This window comes from Orycteropus afer, unplaced genomic scaffold (assembly GCF_000298275.1).
Source record: "Orycteropus afer afer isolate SDZICR_OR568_19922 unplaced genomic scaffold, OryAfe1.0 scaffold00063, whole genome shotgun sequence".
In the NCBI taxonomy this organism is placed as follows: domain Eukaryota; kingdom Metazoa; phylum Chordata; class Mammalia; order Tubulidentata; family Orycteropodidae; genus Orycteropus; species Orycteropus afer.
Window position 1 is genome coordinate 1,719,956 of NW_006921650.1, and position 19,319 is coordinate 1,739,274.

Consider the following 19,319-nt stretch of genomic DNA (forward strand, 5'->3'; position numbering starts at 1 on the left):
CCAAGGCAGTATCACTACGGAAGTAGATTGCCCCATCTTCCTTCGGAGAAGTGGCTGGTGGGTTTGAACTGCCAGCCTTCTGGTTGGCAGTCAAGTGCCTTAGGCACTATGCTACCAGAGCTCCTTCATTCTTAATAGACTTGGTAAAAGATATATAGTCTGGGTGCTCTTGTGGAACAAAGGATGGCTTTTAAACCTATTTCAGACACTTACTGTCTTTGAAATTTTTAATTTCTATTGATAAAGAATTTCAATTTCTAGATACTATAGGGCAGAAAAGTATACTACCATTTCTTAAAAGGAAAAGGAATCTTATAGTTCAAGGACATCCCTATCAACAAAGCACCAATAGAAATTCCTTTCCTAAAAAGCCAAAAGCCTGCCATCAAATACTTTTCATGACTCAACCACTATTTATTTGAATTCTCCCTAGGTATGAAATGACCTCTTGAAAAAATTAATAAGTTGTTTATAGACATAATTTTTAGTCTAATAGTAACAAACATAATTTTTCTGGTATAAATTTAAAAAATGAAATGTGCAGACCATTTGGTATTTGTTCATCTTAAACTGTTTTTCTTACCCCAGTGTTTGAAATAGTCTGGGAAAGGGAGCTCTGGTGAAGGAGATGAGAACTTTCAATGAATCACATATGTCTCCTCATAAAAGTAAAACGTGGAGCCTTGGCTTAAGTCTAACGAGGTTGGATGCCTGTAAATTCATTGTCAATCTTTAACATGGCTGTAGGAGCCCTTGCGTGGTGCAAATGATTAATGTGCTTGGTTTCTAACCAAAAGGTTGGTGGTTCGAGTCCATGTAGAGGTTCCTTGGAGGAAAGTCTTGGTGATCTACTTGTAAAAATGCCAGCCATGGAACTCCCTATGGAGTACAGTTCTACTCGGACATACACGAGATCTCCATGAATTGGAGTAGACTCAACAGCAACTGTTTTTTGGTTTTGTTTTGTTGTACTATGGCTATAACGTATCTCCCCTACATTCACAGAGGAATTCTGAGTCAGGCTTTCCCCAAGCAAAGGATTTACTCACACTGGTTCAGACCTGGTTTGGAATATTTTATTGGCAATACTAGTGTCAGACTTAGGAACCACAGACTTTTGTTGGACCGTATTTGCTTGAATGACAAGTATCAGTGGTCAACTACATTTGAAATATTGTTAAAGTACCTAGAAATAATAGGCATTAAAAATCATTCCTTTCACTGCAACAAACCTTTAAAGATTTCATGTCCTCAGTGGAACTGGCATACTGTAATTGTTATTTGGAACTTAATGTAACCTCAACAGCAGCAGAGACAATGCAGTCCTCTCATTATGCACATGCTCTAGGATCGTTTATTTTAATGCTTTCAAATAAATACATTCCATGCAGCACACCACAATAAATAAGGAGCAGCAATGTTCTTATAGTAAATCCATTCATAATGTGAGTCACCATGTGAAACACCACATCTCAAGTCTTTGGCCCTGTACCATATCATGAAGCATACCACATCTGTACCTAATCATATCTGGCTTCATATGGATTTAATAGGAGTATGCCATAAGTGCTTGTAAGCACAAAGTTAACCAGAGGTTTCCAGCTATTAAGTACAGCTACTAAGTAGTTAAAAGGCAACAACTAAAACCATAAAGGTTTTCCCTCCTCATTTTCAAAACAGAAAAGATAGAAATGCTCTGGCGAGTTTCAGGTGGAAAGCACAGTGGAATAAATTTGCAACACTTGGAGCAAAGCTGGCACAATATGGCATCCAAAATGTCACAGTAATACTGATACTGAATGGACACTGGATACACGTGGATGGGAGGCTGTGGATGCTAGCTCTAGGAGGGGGAAGTTGAGGGACTGGAGTAGAAGCGGCTGGTTTCCTCTAGGCAGCTAACTCAACGGTGCCTTCCTCCTCGCTATCAGCTCTGTTAGCGCGAATCTCCACGAGGGTCCTGGCGAATCTGGTCCACTCATCGTTGTGGGGAACTGCAAGCTGCAAAGCAAATCAATGGAGAAATGGTGAACAAGGTATCTTTTATGTTTGAAAGCCCTGAAGCCGGCATCATGCTGTTCCTCACAAAGGAGATGGTTCACTTGGAATGTAAATAAAATACTCTTCTTCCTTGAATCAGTCAGGTCTCCAGAAGTGTTTTCTTAAACTAACAGTGTAAGAGAATAGACTAATGTGGCTCTTGGAAGGAAAATCAATGGAGGAATTTACAAAACTTTTATCACTTATGTAAACTGTACAGTTACAGTGGTCACGTTAAAACACTCTCAGTAATGAAAATCTGTAAGCTCAAACATACAATGAACAAGCAAACAGAAACTGCAGCATTGACCAAGATTTTGAAATAACTTATTATTTATCTATTCTTCTTTCTAATCAATGCAACTAATCCTTTATCTAAAGTGTTGCTACTGTGCCAATATACACGCATGTGTATACTTACATATGCAAAAATTTCTTACTAACATGAGATCATGTTTGTGCCTTTTCAGCAAGATCTTTAACGCTGTTACCTATGAATAATAATAGTAGTAACTAACATCAAAAGTTCTGTTCTAAATACTTTACATGCATTAAGTCACCCCACAAAAATCCTGTATGTTGTTGCTAGGTGCGATGGGGTTGGTTCCGACTCCTGGCAACCCTATGAACAACAGCACAAAGTGCTGCCCAGTCCTGTGCCAGCCTCACAATCCCTGCTATACCTGAGCCCATTGTTGCAGGCACTGTGTTATTCCGTCTTGTTAAGGGCTTTCCCCTTTCTCGTTGACCCTCCACTTTACCAAGCATGCTATCTGTCTCCAGGGAATGATCCTTTCTGGCAACATGACCAAAGTAGGTGAGACGAAGTCTGGCCATTCTCACTTCCAAGGAGTATTGCAGCTGCCCTTCTTCCAGGACAGATTTGTTAGTTCTTCTGGCAGTCCATGGTACTTTCAGTACTCTTCGCGAACGCAACTCAAAAGCATCAACTCTTCTTCGGTCTTCCTTATTCATTGTACAGCTTTCACATGCATATGAAGCAACTGAAAATACTATGGCTTGGGTTACGCAGATCTTAGTCTTCAAAGACACATCTTTGCTCTTCAGCACTTTAAAGAGGTCTTTTGCAACAAATCTGATTTCTTGACTGCTGCTTCCATTGCTGTTGATTGTGGAAGTAATATGAAATCTTTAACAACTTCAATCTTTTTATCCATCTATCGTGATGCTGCTTATTGGTCCTGTTGTGAGGATTTTTGTTTTCTTCATGCTGATGTGTCATCCATACTGAAGGCATTGATCTTCACCATAAATGCTTCAAGTTTTCATTGTTTCATCAAGCAAGGTTGTGTCATCTGCATATTACAGGTTGTTAATGAGTCTTCCTTCAATCCTGATGCCATGTTCTTCTTCATATAGTTCAGCTTCTCAGATTATTTGCTCAGCATACAGACTGAATAAGTATAGTGAAAGGATACAACCTTGACACACTGTCTTCCTGATTTGAAACCATGAAGTATCCCCTTACTATGTTTGAACAACAGCCTCCTGATCTATGTAAAGTTTCCCTATGAGCACAATTAAGTGTTCTGGAATTCCTTATTCTCAATGTTATCCACAATTTGTTATGATCTATCAATCAAATGCTTTTGCATGGTCAATAAAACACAAGTAAACATCTTTCTGGTATTGTTTGCTTTCAGCCAAGATCCATCTGACATCACCAATGATATTCTTCATTCCACATCCTCTTCTGAATCCAGCTTGCATTTCTGGAAGTTCTCTGTCAATATACTGCTGCAACCATTTTTAAATTCTCTTTAGCAAGATTTTACTTGCAGCTGATATTAATGATAATGTTCAATAATTTCCACATTCTGTGGGATGACCTTTCTTTGGAATGGGGACAAATATGGATCTCTTCCAGTCAGTTGGCCAGGTAACTGTCTTCCAAATTTCTTTGTATAGATGAGTGAGTGCCTCCAGTGTGGCATCCATTTGGTTGAAACATCTCAATGGGTATTCTGTCAATTCCTGGATCCTTGTTCTTTGCCAATTCCTTCAGTACAACTTCAACTTCTTCCTTTAGTACCATTGGTTCTCGATCATATGCCACCTCCTGAAATGGATGAACGTCAACCAATTCTTTTTGGTACAGTATTCCATCCATCTTCTTTTGATATTTTCTGCATCATTCAATATTTTGCCCATATTCAAACTCCAAAAAAAAAAAAAAAAAAAAAACTCACTGCCATTGAGTTGATTCCGACTCGTAGTGACCACCTTTGAGTTTCCAAGGTGGTAAATCTTTACAGAAGTAGATTGCCCAGTCTTCCCTCCATGGAGTGGCTGGTGGATTTGAACCAGCAACCTCTGGTTAGTAGTCAAATGCTTAGGTGCTATGCCACCAGAACTCCTGATTTTGTCCATAGAATCCTTCAATATTGCAACTCAAGGCTTGAATTTTTCTTCAATTCTTTCAGCTTGAGAAATGCTGAAATGCTTTAGGTTTTCTAACTCCAGGTCTTTGCACTTTTCATTATAATCAGTGACTTTGTCTTCTCAAGCTGCTCTTTGAAATCTTCTGTTCAGCTCTTTTATCTTGTCATTTCTTCCATTTGCTTTAGCTACTCTCCACTCAAGGGCAAGTTTCAGAGTCTCTTCTGACATCAATTTTGATCTTTTCTTCCTCTGCTATCTTATTAATGACCTTTTTGCTTCCTTCACCAGCCACTCCTTGGAAGGAAGGTTGGGCAATCTACTTCCATAGTGTAATACTGCCTCAGAAATCCAAGGAGGGGTCACTATGAGTTGGGTCCAACTTGATAGCACATAAAAACAACAACACAAATTTGCTTTCTTCATGGATGATGTTCTTCTTGTCATCCCACAATTCCTCTGGTTTTTGGACATTGGTGTTCAATGTGTCATATCTATTTTTTAAATGGTCTCTAAATTCAGGAGGGATATAATCATGGTCATATTTTGGCTCTCATGGACTTCTTTTGTCTTCAGCTTCAACTTGAACCTGCATATAAGCAGTTGATGGTCTGTTCCACAATCAGCTCCTGGCCTTGTTTTGGCTAAAGATATTAAGCTTCTCCATCACTTCTTTCCATAGATGTAGTCAATCTGATTCCTGTGTATTCTATCTGGCAAAGTCCACGTGTATAGCCACTGCTTATATTGTTGAGAAAAAGTATTTGCAATGAAGAAGTCATTGGTCTTGCAAAATTCTATCACACAATCTCCACCATCATTTCAATCACCAGGGGCACATTTTCCAACTGATTCTTCTTTGTTTCCAACTTTTGTATTCTAATCACCAATAATAATAATAACAATTTGATTGCATGTTTGGTCAATTTCAGACTGCAGAAGTTGGTAAAAATCTTCAATTTCCTCATCTTCGGCTTTGGTGGTTGGTGTATAAACTTGAATAATAGTAATATTAACTGATCTTCCTTGTAGGTGTATGGATATTATCCTATCACTGACAGCACTGTAGTTCAGGATAGATCTTGGAACTTTCTTTGTGATGATGAATGCCATGCCATTCCTCTACAATCTGTCATTCCCAGCATAGTAAATCATACAGTTGTCTGATTCAAAATGTCCAAAACCAGTTCATTTCAGGAGGGGTCGCTATGAGTTGGGGCCGACTCGACGGCATATAACAACAACAACAATGCCTAGGATATTGATGTTTTTGTGTCTCATTTCATTTTTGACAACTTCCAATTTTCCTATATTTATACTTCATACATTCCACGTTCTGATTATTAATGGATGTTTGCAGCTTCCCAATTTGAATCATTTTACATCAGCAGATGGAAGTCTCGAAAGTTTCACTCCATGCAGGTCATTAAGATTGACTCTACTTTGAGGAGGCAGCTCATCCCCAGTCATATTTTGAGTACCTTCTGGCCTGAGGGGCTCATCTTGTGGCACTGTATCGGACAGTGTTTCAGGGCTATTCACACAGTTTTCTAGTAATATATCAGATAGTGTTTCACTGTTATTCATAAGGTTTTCACTGGCCAATTCTTTGAGAAGTGGATGGCCCACTTCCTATATAGGATAATATTCAAATACTATATATAGGATAATATTATTATTTCTATTTTACAGAAGAAATAATCTAGGCATAGAAAGATCAAGTCTTATGAAAAGTTGAACAACTAGCAAATGTCAGTACTCATGTAATCTGGTTCTGGTATTTGCATCTTTAGCCAGTATGCTACACTGATTCAACAAAAAGGGGTATTTGTAAATTTCCCAAATAATATCATCTTCTTTGCATACTTCAACAAGGAGGAAATTAATCCCACTTTCAATGCAAATTGTCTGTATGGATTTTTATTAGTTTTTTATATGACTTATTTATGTAGCATCCAAAAATTAATTGCTTAAAGGTATTACGTAAGTGTTTGGAATAGAAAAGAGAATTATTTGAAGATGAGAAACAGGAGTGAGTAAAAGTCTCAATATATGGAAGTGGTTTCCATATAGAATAAAATTGATTCAGACTTTAGAGCTATATCCTTAGAGACATACCCTTTAAGTTGGTGAAATTCATCTGTATGTACCGGAGCTACAAATATTATCCACATAGTTCATAAATATCAAGAACACATTTATCCCAATAAATACACATTGTTAAAAATAAAAAATACGATGCAAATACATCTAAGCTTTGAGATCACTGTTATAGCTGGAAAGTATCCACTCTTCAGAGCTATGTGATTAAAAATTAAAATTTTTATTACAAGGGATGATATTTCCAGATACTGTTTGTTGAGACAACTTACTGGAGAGTGGTATTGTCATTCCACAAAATAAATGTATAGATTAATGTGCTAGTATCCAAAACAAAACTCAAACCCATTGACACTGAATCAATTCTTAGTCATAGCGATCCTATAGGACAGAGTAGAACTGCCTCATAAGGTTTCCAAGGCAGTAATCTTTACAAAAGCAGACTTTCACATCTTTCTCTCTCAGAGCAGTTGGGTTTAAACTTATGCCCCTTTGGTTCATACTCGAACACTTAACCACTGTGCTACCAGGGCCCTCCAAACCCATTGCTGTCAAATCAATTCCAACTCATAGTGACTAAAGTTAGATGTTTCAAGAATATAATTCTGCAAATGATATCCAGGTAGGGGAAATAATTTCTTAGACTTATTTTGGGAAATGTAGTATCAGTAAGAATTCTCAGTAATCTGAATGAATTTGAGTGGTGAAGTATTTCCCTAGTTATTGAAATGAGTCCAAGTATCTCTTTAGGCAACGACACAAGTTCACAACAGTATTGGTTGATGTGGTTCCCCCCTTGCTCAATCCATTTTCTCTACTGTAAGCTCTTTCCCAATGTTCCACTATTCTTCATTTTTCTCTTCAATTTTAGAAAATACTGTACTTGGGAAATGAGGTCTCCAAAGTAAATTATTCAAAAGAGCTGACCAAAAGCATAAGCAGCAAAGGGCTGGTATCATGTTTATATGAAAGACTAGGACCATTCCTCTCCCTCCTCTGAGCCCAGACGAGTCCATTCAAAAAGCTGAGACAATTAAAAGCCCAGGAGGAGCTTCAAATAAATTATACAAGCCCCATCACGAAAACACCCTTACAACTTAGAGATTTAATGCTATATCTTTTTCTTGTACGAGTATCCCCTGATTTTTGAAAGTGTGCTTTGCATCATTTCCCTTTTACAAAAGACCTATATTAGCACCTGTTTTCACTAACTGAAAGAAATCCAAAGAGGATTTTCACTTTTATGGAAAAAAGTGAGGAGGGAAACTAGCATTCAGTGTTGTTTTGCAGTGAGCTGTAAAGAAGCAGCCCACATCCTGAGCAGAGTAGCAGAGAGTGGTGTCACCAAGCTCCTTCCCCCAGTAACTGCACTTAGCATCTCGGCATCAAGCCACCATAGCTTTGAACTGTGTCTGCAAACACTATATGTTAGTGTTATTTTAGGTTTTATGTAGTATTTAGGTTATTTAGTAGGTTACTTTTTGGGTCTGGGAATGCTCAAATTTTTTTCCCATATAAATTAATGGTAATTGCTTCTTTCGTTTACTCCGTTTCAGTTTGCAAAAAGAACACTCTGCTTTCAGATGGGAGAAGAGACTTGTATAAAGTGAGAATCAACTAAAGTACCCTTAAACTCTGTTTAACTTTAGATATTGGAAAAAAGTCAGGTCTTACTAATAACATACAGCAGACTGCTGATAAAGAGCTGAATTTGACTCTCAAACATAAAGCTCTATTATTGGTTACAGTGGTACAGACTTGCAATGCTCTTTGTAATGTTTTATAAGCTTCCCTGGGCAGTAGAAATGGTTTGCGCTTGACCACTGACCAAAGGTTGGTGATTTGAATCTACCCAGTGGTGCTGTGGAAGAAATGCCTAGTAATCAATGGCCATTAAGGTTGTTGTTGTGTGCTATGGTATTAATTCTGACTCCTAGTGACTCTCTATGGCAGAACAGACCCCCCATGGGGTTTGTGGGCTGTAATACTGACTGGAGTAGATTGCCAGGTGTTTTCTCCCACAGAGTAGCTGGTGAGTTCAAACCACAACCTACCTACCTCTCAGCTGCCAAGTGCTCTTTGTAATGTTTTATAAGCACCACCAGTCTCCTTGTTACAGCCACTGAGAACACAATGACACACACTTCTACTCTGAAACAAGTGGTGCTACCATGAATCAGAATCTACTTGAGGGCAAGAAGTTTAGTTATTTACTGTTTTGATAATAGTGCAACATTAGACCAAAATTAGAAAACAGGTAAATGTATTTATATAGTTTCATGTAATGGCAAGACAGTTAAGAAAGAACACTAGTAAAGATTATGCAATATTAAGGTTTGAACATGTTCCTAAATAGAGTTTGGGACAGAACTAAGTATTATTTATAAGATATAAAATCACACATCTAACTTTTCCAAAGTGAATTTTATAAAATTTAAATATGTCTAAGAAACAAACAAAAAAATAATAATAACCCCACAATGAAACTATTTGCCCTTTCCTGCAGGTGTGGGAATAACAGTACCATGAGACCAAGACTTGCCATTCAAAAAACAGATTCGTCCTCACAAAAGGTTTCTCACTATTCTAACATTATCTCGACCTCTTTTTGATCTTCTGAAGTTCTACTAAGGTTGAGAAAACATTAAAAGTTTGTTTTTAAAAAACATTTTTGCTAAATATTTTTCTCTGTAGAATATCATAAATTTAAAAACTATTATTAATTTCCTGATCTGAAGTAGAACATGATGAAAACACAAATGCTTCTAGAACCTTAGAAAAAATTTACCCACCTTACCTATTAAGGTTTTTTAAAATCTTGTTGACTGTAAAAATAACAAGATGATCGTGATGTTAGATTTAGAAGGTGACCTGCAGAATGCCCCATTTTTAGAACTAAATATCACCATCAGGAAGCACTTTTAGTATAATCTTACCTTGAATGTGTGAATGCATATTCACAGGCTATTTTCACACTCAGAGTAATAGTTTTTGACATATGAACTACTTGTTGGTAAGACCAAACAGGTTTCCTTACAAACAAGAAGACCACTCTTTTAATTTTAAAAATACTGATGCCTACCACTCTATACAGCATCTATATGGACAGAGTAGTTCTTCTCACTTTTGATAGTCAAAGACTCTTCTCACCTAGAACTCTCTGATCAAAAATGCCTAGAAATGTGGCTCACGAGCATCTGAGACTACTTCTAGGAGACTTTTGGTCTAGTTAAACCTCAATTTTACCACTTGTGTATCAGTTTGTCATACTGTGGTTTGCATGTTACTGGGATACTGGCAGCTGTGCCACCTGCACTTCAAATACTAGCAGGGTCACCCACGGTGGACAGATTTCAATGGAAGTCTAGACCAAGACAAATAAGGAAGAATGACCTGGCAATCCACTTCAAAAAAAATTGGCCGTGAAAATGTTATGAATAGCAGCAGAATATTGTCTGATGTAGTGCCAGAAGGTGAGGCCCTCAGGTTGGACGGCACTCAAAACACAACTGAGAAGACTGCCTCCTCAATATTGTTGTTGTTGTTTGCCGTTGAGCTGGCCCCGACTCATAGCGACCCCTCCTTGGGTTTCCGAGGCAGTATCACTACGGAAGTAGGATTGCCCAACCTTCCTTCCGAGGAGTGGCTGGTGGGTTTGAACCGCCAGCCTTCTGGTTAGCAGTCAAGTGCTTTAGCCACTATGCTACCAGAGCTCCTCCTCTAATGATGTGGATGTAGTAAAGCTTTTGTGACCTCAATCTGCTGGTGTGGCATGACTCAAAATAAGAAGATAGAGCTGCAAACATCCCTTAGAAATCAGAACATAGAATGTACAAAGTGTGAATCTAGGAAAACTGAAAGTCACCAAAAATGAAATGGAATGCATAAAGATCAATATATTAGGCATTAATGAACTGAAATGGATTGGTTTGGCCACAATGAATCAGACTATGGCTGGAATGACAAATGGAAGAGGAATGGTATCATATTCGTTGTCAAAAAGAATATTTCAAGATCTATCTTGAAGTACAATGCTGTCAAGGGTAGAATAATATCCATATGCCTACCAGGAAGACCAGTTAATACGACTATTATTCAAATTTATGCATCAACCACTAATGGAAGAGATGAAGAAACTGAAGATTTTTACTAACTTCTCCAATCTGAAAGTTATCAAGCCTGTAATAAATGGGAATTACAGAACACTTTATTGTGCTCATGAAGAACCTGTACACAGACCAAGAGGCAGTTGTTTGAAAAGAACAAGGAGATACTGCATGGTTTAAAATCAGGAAAAATGTGCCTAAAGGTTATATCCTTTCACCTAATTTATTCAATCTATATGCTGAGCAAACAATCCAAGAAGCTGGACTATATGAAGAAGAAAATGGTGTAAGAATTGGAAGAAGATTCATTAACAACCTGCAATATGCAGATGACACAACCTTGCTTGTTGAAAGCAAAGGAGACTTGAAGCATTTACGATGAAGTTCAAAGACTACAACCTTCAGTATGGATTACACTTCAGCATGAAAAAAACAAAAATCCTCACAACTGGACCAATAAGCCATACCATGATAAACTGAGAAAATATTGAAGTGATCAAGTATTTCATTTTACTTAGGTCCACAATCAACAGCCAGGGAAGCAGCAGTCAAGAAATCAAAAGACATACTGCACTGGGTAAATTTGCTGCAAAACACCTCTTTCAAGTGTTAAAAAGCAAAATCCACTTTGAGGACCAAAGGATGCCTGAGGTAAGTCATGCTATGTTCAGTTGCCTCATATGCAAGTGAAAGCTGGGCAAAGAATAAGAAAGACCAAAGAGGAATTGATGCCTTTGAATTATAGTGTTGGTGTAGAATATTAAATATACCATGGACTTCCAGAAGAATGAACAGACCAGTCCTGGAAGAAGTACATTCAGAATGCTCCTTAGGAGCAAGGATCTCAACACTTTGTCCCACATACTTTGGATACGTTATCAAGAGGGACCAGTTCTTGGAGAAGGGCATCATGCTTGGTAAAGTAGAGTGCCAGCAAAAAGAAGAGGAAGGCCCTCAATGAGATGGATTGACACAGTGGCTGCAACAATGGGCTCCAACATAACAACGATTGTGAGGATGGTGCAGGACCAGGCAGTATTTCATTCTGTTGAGCACAGTGTTGCTATGAGTCGGAACTGACTGAAGGTGCCTAACAATAACCGTCAACCATTTTGGCATAAGCAGACTATGAAATGTAGATGAAACTTAGTTAACATATTTTCTAAGGGCAACATGTATGAATACTGGCGTGATTTTTTTTTTTTTTTTTATAATTCACTGACGTTCAAAAAATGAATAGCCTCAAATTTACTTTCTGACAACGACAATTACGTTTTCTGGAATATGTTGTGTGTCAAGTAGCAGAGGTGCAAATGGCACGTTAATCACATTGCTTTAGCATCTTTTCAAGTTTTCAGCAAGGCATTAAAGTCTATATCTGGAGCATTGCCATGGATATTTTTCCCCCCTGAAAATAATGGTTCAGAATAATTTCTAGGCAATTTACATTTGTGATAGGAAAAATATTCATAAGTTTGTAATGGTGATGAATAATTTCAATCAATTAAAAAATCTATGAAAAGTAAAGAGAAGAAAATAGTTAACATAGTTAAAGCAAAGGAATGTCATGCAGAAGGATGCATAAAATTGTCCAACAGTACTGAATCGAAGCGGATTTGGAAACATTCTCTGCCTTCAAATTCATCCACTGAAGGCCACGTCACAGATGAGCCAGGACTCAGATTTTCCTACAACTTCATACACCTGTAGTTCAACAGCAGCCAGTCTACTCCCAGACAGATGATAGTTCCCTAATTTTTCTTGTTAAACTTATAAAGCATTTTTATGCCAAGAGCATTTGTGCTGTGGTTCCTGAGATAATAAAATCTTAGCTCTGAAAGGGTCACCTTTCAGATATGTTCTGACCCTATTTTTACAGCTGAGGGAAATAAGGCCAAGGATAGTTACTGAGGAAGCAATTTGTCCATAAGGAGGAGGTAAAATGAACCTCAGATTTGGACAGGAGACTTAAGTCCTAGACTCATTTTGGTCACTTTCAGTGGTCAGGCACTTAACCTCTCATCGTCTCAATTGTAAAATGGGGATGATGATGGCTGGCCAATTTATCAACAGGGATGTGAAGAAGATGAGAAAGGTATTCTAAGTGAAGACAGTACTGTGAGTTCTTCATGGAATAGTCATACATTCTTTTTCTTTAAATTTTCACTTAAAAAAATTGAACATATTCCTAAAAAACATACATGTGGCATACATATCCATTGTACAGAATTTTTGTGTATATTAAAAAAAAAATTAAACAGCTAATTCTGATGAATGCTCTGTGAGGATGTCAAAGGACAAGGTATAGTCCTGTCTGTAACAAGAAGATGAGTACAGGGAACTAAATGATTTGTCAAAGACCACAAACTTTCATATGTTAGTGTGGGGCAATCGGGAGGCCTCATCCCTTTAAGAAATGCCAGCATACCATGGCAGACAGGTAATGTGTTTTGAATTACCTGCTAGAAGATTCTAAAGACTGTTTTTAATCTTCTAAAGTTCTTGAGAGACAAAAGGTCAAACACACACAAAAAAAAGCAAAAGTACAAACATTGTGGAAAACTTCACAAAACTTTATAACTTAGTTCTATTCTCTCTCTTCCCCCACACACAAAAAAACAATAAAAACCTATTCCTTCTGAGGCCAGGTCATGGATTTGCCCTCTTCACCTGTTGGATGTCTTTGTACCCTGTCTTGTCCTACCCCTAAATCACCCATCAGTCTAACCATTGGGTACCTTTTGTGCCACAGACTACAGAATAAACAAGATAGGGAGAACAGGCCCAGGACTGCTATCAGTCAGATCATAATTTCATTCCCAACTCTGCCGCTTATCTGTATTCTTAGCATCTCTGATCTTCACTTTCTCATTCATAAGAAAGGAATTTTAGGACTAACTCAACTCCTAGGATGGCTGTATATGATAAAAAAAAGTCAGTGAAATATAATGTGCATAGTACAGTGCTTGGCACATTATAAACCCTGAAAAATGATATTGTTTGGCTATTTTTCCTTCTTAACACTTATTCCTCTCTCCTTCAATTTTCAGTGTCATTTTCTTCCTTCCTATGTCCTTTCCTTTCTTCCACGTTCTTCTTTTCATCTATATATATATAAAGCTGCATTTTTAAAGTTTATCCTACAGTTGATCACATTTAATTTCTTAAAAACTCACACAAATTATTCCTTAAATATAGTGTTAAAATAGCTAACTTCCATGGGCTGGATGAAGGGAAAGAGCTCTTTCAGATTCGAAGGAAAATTCTTTCAGAGTAGTTTTATTGTTCCTTTGGAAACTTAAATTTAAAACCTACTTGTTCCTTATGACCACATGTGCACACCCACACAAACACACACTCACATACACATTTTTGTTTTTCTTTTTCACATATGACCAATACAGCTTTCTCTAGCTATTTTCCTGTTACGGCACTTTCTACAATGGGATCCTACATTTTTACCTCAAGTTGTAAGGCTTCGTAAGCACTGAACACGCTGTTATAAAAATCAAATGGCTTTTTATAACCTGGGTTAAACATACAAATATCATTCATGTGTCCCTTTTTATCAGCACATGGCTAACCATTCTGAACCCTCCTCAGTCAAGCTTCCCTCATTTGTTAGTAATTTTAAAGGGTTTATAGTACATAGCAGCTGATCTTAAATAGCTGCATTATCTGCCATAATGCCTACCAGAGTAAGGATATACATATATATAATGGTAAAAATAGCTGTATCAGGCATTACTTAGTGTAAAAGTAGGTTAATTAAAAAAAACAAAAAAGCTTGGTTAAATAAAACATTAGGAAAGTAGTCAGTAATTTCAGTTTGGTTTCTCAGATACATGAAGCATGGCAAATGAATTAAAATGAGTAGGACTTTAGGTTTCAGGATAAATATTCCATGGGTGTGTGGTTCATCAGCATCTTTGTAATCTTTCAATTAAATGGAGTCATTAAAAAAAAAAAAAAAAAAAGAGTCTGTGGACTATTATGCTAACCAATGATTCCAAACAGATACACAACATTCATCTCCTGTATTAACCTAAAAATTAAAATTTTCTGTTAAAAAGATGTCTCACTAATTTTCACTTTAATATAAATAAATTATTTGAATGCATTTGTAGAAAGAGTAGAAGTGTACGCTGGTTTCCAAAGAAAGACTGGCCAACCCCTCTAAGCTCTGAAAGCATTTTAAAAACTACAATTGTTAATGGCACCCATATCATGAGATTGTGGACTTACTGGTATACAAACACACGTTTGTGTTCGGAGGAAGCTTATATTTTTTTAGGACAATTCCCTTTGCCACACACACAGATGGAAGCAAAGTGGGAGGTAATAAGCAATGAAACAGCCACGGGAACGACCAAGCATACCCGCTTCAAATAAATACAACTCCACTGTATTTAACTCTCTGGAGAGTCTAGCATCACTGTTAACAATGGATGAAACCACCTACGAACATTCCAAGCCAGAATGAAGTATAGAGAGGGTAAATACACTCCAATGTTCTACCACAAAAAGATATACTGTGTGGTAACTCCATATTCACAGCAGTTTGAGAGAAGTCGAAAGTAGAAGTGACATTAGTGTCCATTCTCTGGAGTCTGCTATTACCAGTCAATCAGTTAATGTTTCTGTGAAATTTAGCAGCATTCTAACCTCTGGTATTTGATGGTATCTGACAATTTTTGGTTAAGAAAGAACACATTTCTTTTCATCTGAAAATCTCACTGAAGGGAACCCTCATCCACGCACACAGCTTGAAATCTTTCTGCCAAAGGTCTCTTCTCTGTATCATTAAGTGAGCAGTTTACTTTGACAGCATGCTTCTTAGAATGATACTTTAAAAAAATCCATTACTACCTAATTAAAAAAAAAAAAATGAAATAAATGTAGGACATAAAAGTCGAAAGTAAACAGTAATAAATATGGGTCTATTTCCATTTTATTAAGACAGCAAATATAGAAGGAAAGAAATTATTTTAAACACTGTTCTTAGGAAATTGACATTTTAAAATGAAAAATTTCTTCATTTTAAATTCTAGCATCATTATAGGAAATAGGACAAAATTCTGAAGTTTTTACCTGTGTATGTGGGGCGGGGGGGCAATCAAGCAAATGAAATACAGTTAATTCTCTAATACCTAACAATAACTTTATTCACATTTGTGTTAAAATCTTGTCATTCTCCTTTCCTCAAAAAACATTTTCAGCATTATCTTTCTATTATTTGCAACAATCAATTTCTCTGTCTAAACGATGGAGAAAATACTAAGAAATATTGGCTGCTGGGCAATAGTGGAAAATAAACTTTTTCAATCTCAATTACTACTGTTTTTCCGTAACACAAAGGCTCAAGGAAATGACAGGGAAAAAAAGCATAAACTATTCAGGGGGATCTGTCATATTAGCTGACTAAACATATATCCCTTCTTTTTCCTGATACTATTAACTATAGGTTTTTGAGTAAATTCCTAGCAACCACTGCATCCAAGCAGTTTTGACAAAAAAAGAAAGCTTATTGCTAAACACCTTAAAAACATTTACCAAGGGAATAAAAGAAATGTCATTCCCTCCTTCTGAATGTTTGGGCATAAAAGAGGTATTTTTATAATGCAGTTCATGATTTACCATATCTATAGTGTCCAAAAAAAGCAAAATGAAAAGGAAGCATTTTTCCAGTGGTTTGACAACTATTTGAATCAACTGTTAGGCTTTCTTTACACTAGTGGCCAATTGCTTGGTTTTCAAAGCACAAAAGAGGAGGGGGACTGGGATAGAGATTGGGGAGGAAAGATAAGCACTCTTATCTAAATATATTTTCTAAATGCTCTTGTCCATGCAAATATAATTAAATGAAATTTCCCCCTCCATCAATCTATAGCCAACTTAGAGGCTGCATTTTGAATGCTTTGCACAACTAAGCTTTCACCTAACTCCCCAACTTTCTCATGTGAATCATTTATTCACCCATCAAATAGTTATTGAGTGTTTAGTGTGTGCCAGGCACTGTGCTAGACAGGATTACTATGTTCAAATAGATAACTTCAAGTATCCACTGGATGTATGTTTCTGTGGGCATAGCTTTCCAAAGCTTAGAAAAACCCTACTGAATGTGATTAACCAAAGGAGAGTTGCTAAACAGATTTTTTTTTTTTTTTTCCTCTAAGGCAACAGGGTGGTTAGTCTTTATGATAACAGGAGGTATTTACTGTCTTACCAAAAGGCTCTCAATACCGAAACAAATAAAAATTTAAAATTTTAACCTAAATGTTTCACAAATACTTGCTGGCCATTAGAATTTAGAAATTGACCACTGATCAGTTTTATCTACCAATCTTAAAGTAAGAGCACAAACTTTCTTCTACAATGTTAAGCATTGATGTTCTTAAAACAATTTTTAAAAATCATGTTTTAAAATTTAAAGAGGATCTATCTAACATTCCCAAAAATTGATGCAAACCTTCTTTGCAATTGGAATATACTGATTTACTCAGAGCCTCATTTGGCAAGTCCATCCCCCATGGTAGGTATATATTTACACAGAAACACGCAGATACTTGATTTCATATTATATTTTAGATATTCAAATAGAAGCACACATACACATGTAAGAAACAAATAACATTCCATTTCTATACAGGGAAGTATTAATTGAGACTCACAGATGATTGGAGCAGCTTCACACTCGGCTGGTCTAAGCTGTGATTTAAGGCTACTGTTCTAAGCAGCAATTTTTCAAGACAGAATTTAGTAGTTTTGAAATTCTGAAACTAAACACAATTTTGTCAGCCATAAAAAAAAAATTAACACTATAATTAACGACTGCTTCAGAATCCAAACTGCTATTGAAGATGACAGTTTGAAACCACAGAAGAATCATAAAGATGATTAATTACACAAACTGGGTCTTGTTTCAGAAGGTTTATATTCATAGAGCATTTATCACCAAAATGAGAATATATGCACTTCATTGCCTAATTTCATAAAATTAGATGCTAGGGTTTTCTTTTCATTTAATCAACTACTCCACAGTACATAAAAGTCATAAGTATTTTCTCATCAATTCAGAAAAAAAAGAGTAGCTTGAAAAGATATTAATCCTACTGAGTCCATTTTCATAAACTAATGCTACCTGAATAAGCACAGTATATTATAATTAGTTTAATCATGGTCTTTTACATATATAATTATCAAAATGAAAGCCACTGCTACTATACTTACTATAAGATGAATAATTATAACATTGATTTAATGGAATTAAAAGTGCTTTTTCTTTTCTTTCTAAAATTAAGTACTTTTCCTAGAAGAAATCAAGTTAATACTAAAATTACAATCATATATTTTACCCAAATTATTTTACTTCGATTACATATAATTTATAATGCCAAAGAAATGGGTTAATATATACTATTTCAAAGTGGTTTATTTTATCTAATTATATTTATTAGCACCCAAAATCTGCCCAAACAAATATGACTTTGTGCTTTTGACTTAACTGCACTGGGTTGTAGCTGTAAAAGTTCAGGAAAAAGTAGAAAAACAAAACATCAACTGATTTTTTTTATCTAGGTGTCACAGACAGAACTGGAGGTTTTGAACCTTCAGTTGTTATCTGCATGTTTGGCATCATGAAGGAACTTGTGCCTAAATCTTGTCTTTTCTATAGAGAAAACCAGAGGAAGTGTTTAGCACCAGCTAATGAAAATAACACTGGTCATCCACTGGAGAATAAGCCAGTACTTGCAAAGACCTTCAAGAATCTAGCTACTCACTGGAACACTCACTTAATGAGAAACACAAGTGTTCTGGGGGACCATACTGGACTTGGCTAAACTGAGACCAGTTTGTCTCTTTTGAAGGCTGTCAAGGTTTAGTCATCAGCGGTAGGTACAGCTACCATAAAGCACAATTAAATCAAATGATTTCAAATGCAGTTCCTTGTCATCAAGGAATTCTTATTTGAATTCATCTAAAAAAAAAAAAAAAAAAAACCCTCAGTTTAACTTCATATTTTGTGTTCTTCACAGCCCCCTATTCCAAAAAGAGGGATTATTTATATTCAAGGCATAGGATTCCTTGTGGAGAAACATTGGAGGCTCTGTTCTACTGAAAATACAAAGTCATTTCACAAAGCAAACAATTACTGCCTAAGTGTAATCCACTTAAAAACTATACATATATTGCATTTATCTTGTGCCACTCAAACCCTTTTTAACTCCCTGCATTTCCAGTTTATCAGATGTTACTACGTGCAACTATTTTAAGAGAAATTGCACATTGGATCTCCCTTCTTTTATTCTTATTCTTGCTGGCTATAAAAACCCATCAAAGTACTTCTTAAATAGTCCCTCTACATTACATCTTGACTATCATTTCTAAAGGTACATTACATAGGACATTTTGCCTGTTGGGATTCCAAATAAACTTTCATTTCAGCTTTAAAATATATTCAAAAGGACATTTAAAATCACACTCTACTTATTTTATAGAAGTTACATTTGCTCTCTCATAGTCACCTGCATTTTTTCCTATCCAAGAATTTTCCAAAGCCTTTTAAAAATATTAATGAATGAAAAATTGATTATATTTATGGAAATTTATAATAAAATGTGGCTTTCCTTTGCTCCTAAAACAGCCATATCATATCAAACAAGCTATTTGAAA

General features: G+C 36.3%; 1 protein-coding gene across 1 annotated transcript in view; it reads right to left on the minus strand.

Moving 5' to 3' along the window:
- Positions 1-1,890: 1,890 nt before the first annotated feature.
- DYNC1I1 (dynein cytoplasmic 1 intermediate chain 1) overlaps positions 1,891-19,319 on the minus strand; it is a 366,270-nt gene continuing 348,841 nt past the window's right edge. Inside the window, exon 16 of the mRNA XM_007939787.2 lies at positions 1,891-2,001. Within this exon, the coding sequence (XP_007937978.1) occupies positions 1,891-2,001 (111 nt within the window). The remainder of the gene's footprint in view (positions 2,002-19,319) is intronic.